The sequence below is a fragment of the Sparus aurata genome, chromosome 22 (genome assembly GCF_900880675.1).
Source record: "Sparus aurata chromosome 22, fSpaAur1.1, whole genome shotgun sequence".
NCBI classification, from domain to species: domain Eukaryota; kingdom Metazoa; phylum Chordata; class Actinopteri; order Spariformes; family Sparidae; genus Sparus; species Sparus aurata.
This window is the reverse complement of record NC_044208.1, coordinates 31,381,157-31,390,768: the sequence shown is the minus strand read 5'-3', so window position 1 is coordinate 31,390,768 and position 9,612 is coordinate 31,381,157. Positions and strand designations below refer to the sequence as shown.

General features: G+C 49.2%; 1 protein-coding gene across 1 annotated transcript in view; it reads left to right on the top strand.

Moving 5' to 3' along the window:
• Positions 1-8,706, top strand: part of LOC115573869 (tumor necrosis factor alpha-induced protein 2-like) — a 21,357-nt gene extending 12,651 nt beyond the window's left edge. The window contains exons 13-22 of the mRNA XM_030404918.1: positions 228-408; positions 966-1,065; positions 3,272-3,384; positions 3,466-3,604; positions 3,846-4,039; positions 4,440-4,540; positions 4,617-4,889; positions 5,067-5,111; positions 5,296-5,670; positions 8,266-8,706. Of these exons, the coding sequence (XP_030260778.1) occupies positions 228-408; positions 966-1,065; positions 3,272-3,384; positions 3,466-3,604; positions 3,846-4,039; positions 4,440-4,540; positions 4,617-4,889; positions 5,067-5,111; positions 5,296-5,662 (1,513 nt within the window). The 3' untranslated portion in view covers positions 5,663-5,670; positions 8,266-8,706. The remainder of the gene's footprint in view (positions 1-227; positions 409-965; positions 1,066-3,271; positions 3,385-3,465; positions 3,605-3,845; positions 4,040-4,439; positions 4,541-4,616; positions 4,890-5,066; positions 5,112-5,295; positions 5,671-8,265) is intronic.
• The last annotated feature ends 906 nt before the right edge of the window (positions 8,707-9,612 follow it).

Sequence of the window (9,612 nt, the reverse complement as noted above, 5' to 3'; positions counted from 1 at the left end):
CACCACACACAGATCTTCTCTTAATACACACACACACACACATATATATATATATACACACACACACACATATCTATATATATATATCTATATATCATGTGTATATATGTGTGTATATATATATATAGGGTATATATATATATATATACATATACACGCACACACACACACACACACACACACATCCACTGATCTTCTCTTAATTCATCATGGATACAGAAAGTCAGTCCTCCTGTCTCAGATGGCGATACTGTCTGTCTGTCTGTCTGTCTGTCTGTGGTTCTACAGGAGCTCAGAGAGCGGGTTCTGCGTGGTAAATATCGTATTCCCTTCTACATGTCGACTGACTGTGAGAACCTGCTGAAACGTTTCCTGGTGCTGAACCCGGGGAAACGAGGAACTCTGGAGGTCAGAACATCAACACAACAACACATCTACTACACAATAGTTGTCAGTCTTGCAGTGATGGAATGCCGCACTGTATTGCAGTGTTTAAGGACTTGTACTGTACTCCACTACATTGATCACAGATCATATCAAAGTGACTGAGATCTGCTGGAGGGCAGATGTTAGCATCTGTTAGCATCAGCAGCTAATCATCTGTTAAAGGAGCAGTGAATGGGCAGAGAAAGATCTTCACCAAATAAACAGACTGTCATTGACTTCATGACTGAATAAACACACTGACCTTAAAGAACAACACAGTTTATGCTGTTTCATTTTGTTTATGTGGCGGACCCTGCCACCTTTCTAGCTTCAAACTGTGCTGTGGGACCATATTTTCTTCTGAGAACAGCTTGTTTATTCACTGATGGAACAAAGTTTGTACTATTACCTCATAAATATTGAAAAAACTCTGTTTAAATTTCTTCCACAAAACTACAGAGTGCTCCTTTAACTTTGAATGATTTGTGTAGAGTGTTTATTGATCAGCTGATTAGTTTGTCTGATCATTTCCTCTCAAGCAAATCATGAAGGATCGCTGGATCAACATGGGCTCTGATGAAGACGCACTGAAGCCCTTCATCGAGCCGGAGCTGGACATCAGAGACCAGAAGAGGATAGGTACACAGCTCAGACTCTTCATACAGTACTCGCAGTACAAGTACACAGCTCAGACTCTTCATACAGTACTCGCAGTACAAGTACACAGCTCAGACTCTTCATACAGTACTCGCAGTACAAGTACACAGCTCAGACTCTTCATACAGTACTCGCAGTACAAGTACACAGCTCAGACTCTTCATGCAGTACTCGCAGTACAAGTACACAGCTCAGACTCTTCATACAGTACTCGCAGTACAAGTACACAGCTCAGACTCTTCATACAGTACTCGCAGTACAAGTACACAGCTCAGACTCTTCATACTGTACTCGCAGTACAAGTACACAGCTCAGACTCTTCATACAGTACTCGCAGTACAAGTACACAGCTCAGACTCTTCATACAGTACTCGCAGTACAAGTACACAGCTCAGACTCTTCATACAGTACTCGCAGTACAAGTACACAGCTCAGACTCTTCATACAGTACTCGCAGTACAAGTACACAGCTCAGACTCTTCATGCAGTACTCGCAGTACAAGTACACAGCTCAGACTCTTCATACAGTACTCGCAGTACAAGTACACAGCTCAGACTCTTCATACAGTACTCGCAGTACAAGTACACAGCTCAGACTCTTCATACAGTACTCGCAGTACAAGTACACAGCTCAGACTCTTCATACAGTACTCGCAGTACAAGTACACAGCTCAGACTCTTCATACAGTACTCGCAGTACAAGTACACAGCTCAGACTCTTCATACTGTACTCGCAGTACAAGTACACAGCTCAGACTCTTCATACAGTACTCGCAGTACAAGTACACAGCTCAGACTCTTCATACAGTACTCGCAGTACAAGTACGCAGCTCAGACTCTTCATACAGTACTCGCAGTACAAGTACGCAGCTCAGACTCTTCATACAGTACTCGCAGTACAAGTACACAGCTCAGACTCTTCATACAGTACTCGCAGTACAAGTACGCAGCTCAGACTCTTCATACAGTACTCGCAGTACAAGTACGCAGCTCAGACTCTTCATACAGTACTCGCAGTACAAGTACACAGCTCAGACTCTTCATACAGTACTCGCAGTACAAGTACGCAGCTCAGACTCTTCATACAGTACTCGCAGTACAAGTACGCAGCTCAGACTCTTCATACAGTACTCGCAGTACAAGTACGCAGCTCAGACTCTTCATACAGTACTCGCAGTACAAGTACGCAGCTCAGACTCTTCATACAGTACTCGCAGTACAAGTACGCAGCTCAGACTCTTCATACAGTACTCGCAGTACAAGTACGCAGCTCAGACTCTTCATACAGTACTCGCAGTACAAGTACACAGCTCAGACTCTTCATACAGTACTCGCAGTACAAGTACGCAGCTCAGACTCTTCATACAGTACTCGCAGTACAAGTACGCAGCTCAGACTCTTCATACAGTACTCGCAGTACAAGTACGCAGCTCAGACTCTTCATACAGTACTCGCAGTACAAGTACACAGCTCAGACTCTTCATACAGTACTCGCAGTACAAGTACACAGCTCAGACTCTTCATACAGTACTCGCAGTACAAGTACACAGCTCAGACTCTTCATACAGTACTCGCAGTACAAGTACACAGCTCAGACTCTTCATACAGTACTCGCAGTACAAGTACACAGCTCAGACTCTTCATACAGTACTCGCAGTACAAGTACACAGCTCAGACTCTTCATACAGTACAAGTACACAGCTCAGACTCTTCATAAAGTACTTTCAGTACAAGTACACAGCTCAGACTCTTCATACAGTACTCGCAGTACAAGTACACAGCTCCGACTCTTCATACAGTACAAGTACACAGCTCAGACTCTTCATACTGTACTCGCAGTACAAGTACACAGCTCAGACTCTTCATACAGTACTCGCAGTACAAGTACACAGCTCAGACTCTTCATACAGTACTCGCAGTACAAGTACACAGCTCAGACTCTTCATACAGTACTCGCAGTACAAGTACACAGCTCAGACTCTTCATACAGTACTCGCAGTACAAGTACACAGCTCATACCTTTAACTATGTGAACTGGTTCTGTGACCACTGTGACCGTCTCATGGTTCTCACCATGAACGGCGTCAGTTCACCTGTCAGGTAACATCAGCATGACAGGAAATGACCTCACACTCAGAGCAGAGAGCAGCCAATCAGCTGAGAGGATTTCTGTGTGTGTGTGTTTCAGACATGATGGTGGGGATGGGGTACTCCAGAGAGGAGATCAACGATTCGCTCACCAAGATGAAGTATGATGACATCACAGCTACCTACCTGCTGCTGGGACACAGGGCTGCTGAGGTCAGAGGTGGTAACCATGGTAACAGCAGGTGGCGTGTGAGAGCAGCAGTGACGGTGTTTGTTTGATTGTTTGTTGTTCAGGTGGAAGTGAACGACTCTTCGTCCTCCAGCAGCGTCTCTCTGCTCAAACCTCGACCTTCTCCGGCTCACCTCCTCACCCAGCGCTCCTCCTCCTCCTCCTCCTCCTCCTCCTCCAAACAGAGGAGGTACAGCGACCAAGGTACCCGCCAGATCAATCTGGATCAGACTGAGTGCAGACAGGTGACCAGGGAACAAAAACTAGCTAGCATTGGATTAGCTGCGTTTGTAACTCCACATACAAACATGTCACTGCTTACATCACACACAGCCCTTATCTGATTGGTCAGCAGAAGCTGAGGTCAAAGGTAACGTCATTTAGACTTTGAGAGCAGCTCAGAATATCCCCACATTAACAGACTTCCTCCTCTCTCCTCCTGCAGTGTGTCCGGCCTCCTCAGCTGCTCCTCAGTCCAGGAGGAGTCAGACAGCAGCAGAGGGGGAGGAGCAGCAGGAGGCGGCGGGTCAGAACAGGAAGTCCAGTCCTGAAGAGGGAGGAAGTCCTCTGCTGGGGAACGCACACAACCCCAACGCGGCCGACATCCCCGAGCGGAGGAAGACTTTGGCCACGCCCCCTGTGAGTTCATATGACCTCTTACTATTTTTTTAAGTATATTTTTTTGCCTTTTGGCTTTATTGACAGGACAGTTGAAGATATGACAGGAAACAGGATGAGAAAGAGGAGGAGTGACACGCAGCAAAGGGCCCGGGCCGGGAGTCGAACCCGGGTCCACTGCAGCGAGGACACAGCCTCTGTACATGGGCGCTGCTCTACCCACTGAGCCAAACGGCTCGACCTGTTACTTTTTTTAGGAATAAACTTTTTTTTAAATATTTACTTTTGACAGGAAGTAGATGTATCTGTCATTCTTCTGATATTTGAATTAAAATCAGATTGATTAAGTTTACACTCCTTCTCAGTCTGAACTGAGCTGATGAATGAATGTGTGACATGTGTTTGTGTTGTGACCAATCAGAGCAGCTCGTCCAGCATGACGCGCAGGAACACGTATGTCTGCACCGACCGGAGCTCCTCAGACCAGCAACAGTCTGTGCTGCAGAACGGCAAAGAGAACAGGTACACACCTGTCCACAGGTGAGCCGCTGTACTCATGATGTCACATCTAATATGTCCTCTCTGCCTCGCCCCTCAGCTCAGCCTCCACCCCCCCTCAGAGGTCAGTGGGCGGAGCTTCCACCCACAGTGTCAGCAGCGGAGCGACTCCGCCCGACCGGCTGCGGTTCCCTCGCGGGACGGCGAGCCGCAGCACCTTCCACGGCGGTCAGCTGAGAGAAAGACGGACCGCCACCTACAACGGCCCCCCCGCCTCCCCCAGCCTGTCACATGATGCCACGCCGCTCGCCCAATCAAGAGCCAGAGGGTCCACCAACCTGTTCTCCAAACTCACCTCCAAACTCACACGCAGGTATACAGCCATATGACATCATGGGAGGTGGAGTCTCATTATATGTAGCTAGAACTCGGTCCAGGAGTCTAGAGAGCAGCACACCTGTCTGCTGTCTCCTCCTCTGTTCACCTGGAACCTCGCCTCCTCAACTCACCTTGTTTCCTGTTTCCTTGTTTCCTTACTTACTGCTGTCAGAGGTGTGTCAGAGGTGGAGAGAAATGGCAGACTGGAGGGCTCAAGGTGAGTCACCCAGGTGAAATGTCTTTCTGTTCTGATTGGCTCAGGTGGTCAGGACAGCAAATCAGAGACCAGTCTTTCACTTTGTTGTTTTGTTAAGTTTTCAGCAACTACCTACTAACTACGCCCCCTCTTTCTGATTAACTTGGCTGATTTTTAAAGCATGACTTCCTCTCTGTCTGTCCAGTCGTAACGTGTCATGTGACCAGAAGGAGGAGCCGGGCTCTCCTGCTGCTCCTCTGAAGGAGTCGAAGCCTCGCTCGCTGAGGTTCACCTGGAGCATGAAGACCACGTCCTCCATGGACCCTCAGGACATGATGAGGGAGATCAGGAAGGTCCTGGACACTAACAACTGTGACTACGAGCAGCGCGAGCGCTTCCTGCTGCTCTGTGTCCACGGGGACGGACATGCCGACAGCCTCGTCCAATGGGAGATGGAGGTGTGCAAATTGCCCCGCCTTTCGCTCAACGGAGTCCGCTTCAAACGGATCTCAGGAACGTCCATCGCCTTCAAGAACATCGCGTCCAAGATCGCCAACGAACTAAAGCTGTAAAACAACAGGTAGAGAGACAGACGGCTCATAGAGAGACAGACGGCTCATAGAGAGACAGACGGCTCAGAGAGAGACAGACAGGTCAGAGAGAGACGGACCGGTCAGAGAGAGAGACAGACCGGTCAGAGAGAGAGACAGACAGGTCAGAGAGAGAGACAGACGGCTCATAGAGAGACAGACCGGTCAGAGAGAGAGACAGACGGCTCATAGAGAGACAGACGGCTCATAGAGAGACAGACGGCTCAGAGAGAGACAGACGGCTCATAGAGAGACAGACGGCTCATAGAGAGACAGACGGCTCAGAGAGAGACAGACAGGTCAGAGAGAGACAGACCGGTCAGAGAGAGAGACAGACCGGTCAGAGAGAGAGACAGACAGGTCAGAGAGAGAGACAGACGGCTCATAGAGAGACAGACCGGTCAGAGAGAGAGACAGACGGCTCATAGAGAGACAGACGGCTCATAGAGAGACAGACGGCTCAGAGAGAGACAGACAGGTCAGAGAGAGAGACGGCTCATAGAGAGACAGACAGGTCAGAGAGACAGACGGCTCATAGAGAGAGAGACAGACAGACAGGTCAGAGAGAGACAGACAGGTCAGAGAGAGAGACAGGTCAGAGAGACAGACGGCTCATAGAGAGAGACAGGTCAGAGAGACAGACGGCTCATAGAGAGAGAGAGACAGGTCAGAGAGACAGGTCAGAGGGACAGACGGCTCATAGAGAGAGAGAGACAGGTCAGAGAGACAGACAGGTCAGAGAGACAGGTCAGAGAGACAGGTCAGAGGGACAGACGGCTCATAGAGAGAGAGAGACAGGTCAGAGAGACAGACCGGTCAGAGAGAGAGACAGACGGCTCATAGAGAGACAGACGGCTCAGAGAGAGAGACAGACAGGTCAGAGAGAGAGACAGACAGGTCAGAGAGAGAGACAGACAGGTCAGAGAGAGACAGACCGGTCAGAGAGAGAGACAGACGGCTCATAGAGAGACAGACCGGTCAGAGAGAGAGACAGACGGCTCATAGAGAGACAGACAGGTCAGAGAGAGACAGACAGGTCAGAGAGAGAGACAGGTCAGAGAGACAGACGGCTCATAGAGAGAGACAGGTCAGAGAGAGAGGCAGACGGCTCATAGAGACAGACAGTTCAGAGAGAGAGACAGACGGCTCATAGAGAGAGACAGGTCAGAGAGACAGACGGCTCATAGAGAGAGACAGGTCAGAGAGAGAGACAGACGGCTCATAGAGAGAGACAGGTCAGAGAGACAGACGGCTCATAGAGAGAGACAGGTCAGAGAGAGACAGATGGCTCATAGAGAGAGACAGACAGGTCAGAGAGAGAGACGGCTCATAGAGAGAGACAGGTCAGAGAGACAGACGGCTCATAGAGGGACAGACAGGTCAGAGAGAGACAGACAGGTCAGAGAGAGAGACGGCTCATAGAGAGACAGACAGGTCAGAGAGAGAGACGGCTCATAGAGAGAGACAGGTCAGAGAGACAGACGGCTCATAGAGAGACAGACAGGTCAGAGAGACAGACGGCTCATAGAGAGACAGACAGGTCAGAGAGACAGACGGCTCATAGAGAGAGAGACAGACAGACAGGTCAGAGAGAGACAGACAGGTCAGAGAGAGAGACAGGTCAGAGAGACAGACGGCTCATAGAGAGAGAGAGACAGGTCAGAGAGACAGGTCAGAGGGACAGACGGCTCATAGAGAGAGAGAGACAGGTCAGAGAGACAGACAGGTCAGAGAGACAGGTCAGAGAGACAGGTCAGAGGGACAGACGGCTCATAGAGAGAGAGAGACAGGTCAGAGAGACAGACGGCTCATAGAGAGAGAGAGACAGGTCAGAGAGACAGACAGGTCAGAGAGACAGACGGCTCATAGAGAGAGACAGGTCAGAGAGACAGACGGCTCATAGAGACAGACAGGTCAGAGAGAGAGAGACAGGTCAGAGAGAGAGACAGGTCAGAGAGAGAGACAGGTCAGAGAGACAGACGGCTCATAGAGAGAGAGAGACAGGTCAGAGAGACAGACGGCTCAGAGACAGACAGACAGGTCAGAGAGAGAGACAGGTCAGAGAGACAGACGGCTCATAGAGAGAGAGAGACAGGTCAGAGAGACAGACGGCTCATAGAGAGAGAGAGACAGGTCAGAGAGACAGGTCAGAGGGACAGACGGCTCATAGAGAGAGAGAGACAGGTCAGAGAGACAGACAGGTCAGAGAGACAGGTCAGAGAGACAGGTCAGAGAGACAGGTCAGAGGGACAGACGGCTCATAGAGAGAGAGAGACAGGTCAGAGAGACAGACGGCTCATAGAGAGAGAGAGACAGGTCAGAGAGACAGACAGGTCAGAGAGACAGACGGCTCATAGAGAGAGACAGGTCAGAGAGACAGACGGCTCATAGAGACAGACAGGTCAGAGAGAGAGACAGGTCAGAGAGAGAGACAGGTCAGAGAGACAGACGGCTCATAGAGAGAGAGAGACAGGTCAGAGAGACAGACGGCTCAGAGACACTCGCAGGATGTAAAGGTGTTTGTGATGATGTCAGTGGGTTGTCTCATTAAAGCTCTGCTGTCTCTCGTCTGTCTGTGTGTACAGGGTTTCCCTCACCTGTCTCCAGCTCCAGCAGGGGCCAGCTCCCAATTTCTCCTCTGGATGAACTGTGATGGCTGACTGCAGCAGAGCATCATGGGAGTTGGAGTCCAGTGTCATGGACGACACAGGAAGCGCTCTGCTGAACTTTTGTTTTAATGTGAAAGAGCCTCTGCTGTGACGGGTGGACGACCCCACCCACCAGACTGACCAGAGGCGGAGTCACAGACAATGGGCGGACAGTGGGCGGGGCCATGTCAGTGAGCAGTGTTGTGAATGTAAATATTTGGACAGACTCGCCTGTTTTCATGTTGGTCTGTTTCCTGTTTTGTACATGTGATCAATCAGCTGATTGACAGATCTATATCTGCTGATCAGCTGACTGTTGTTGTTTGTTACCAGAACCTCAGGTTCAGCTGTGTCTCATTAAACCTTGACCGCAGCACAGCTTCTGTGTGGACTGAGTATTTGGTAGTAAAACTACGGTGGCCCAGAGGGGCCACGCCCATTTTCATGTGAGACTGAAACCTATTCATCAGTCTTTAATCTCAGTCAGTGAGCGTTGTCTGATGATGTCATAGAGGAGGAAGATGTCTATGGAGGCCCTGAAGGACCAAATTAAGTCAGTTCAACTTAAAAATGTTGTTGTGAAGTCAAAACACACAAGCTCGTTTAAAGACTTTATCTTCAAATGACAGCTCCCATCATACCTTGTGCTGATGATGGGCGTGTCCTCCATCACAGGACACTGACAGTCTTTGGTGCAGCGCATCGTTCCTTCAAGTTGGCGTCTTTATCAAATGAGTTCTGATCACTGTTATTGATTAGCTCACTGAGCTAAGTATCGACACAAACTCTCCGAACGTCCAACCAGGAGGAGTGTTTATGAATCAGACCAATCAGTGACGTGCAGTCAGGGGAGGCAGGTGAGGCGTTAAAACCTGCTGTGGCTTATTCAGTCATTAAGAGGAGGAAATTCGGACTTAAGCTCATGACTCTTCCATAAATTTGTTTTCTGTATGATTTCAACATTTCTATGGTCAAAATCACTAAATTTACACATTCCCTGTTCAAACACGAGAGAGCGGCGAGTTGAGTCAGCGATGAGCCGTGTCTCACCTCTGACGGCGCTGTGCCACACACACTGACTGACGCAAGCGGTTGGCGCATGCCCATTGCTGTCTCTCTTTATATCGCCATTATACATGTTTGATTACACATGTGCTACACATGCTGATGTTCCACAGTCTGTCTAATATATTTAATGAATGTGTGTGACATATTTAGTCTTTCAGATCGGCCATAAAGACGCGGTGAAAAATTCACATGGTGAGGCAGAAAGTACCGTGCCGC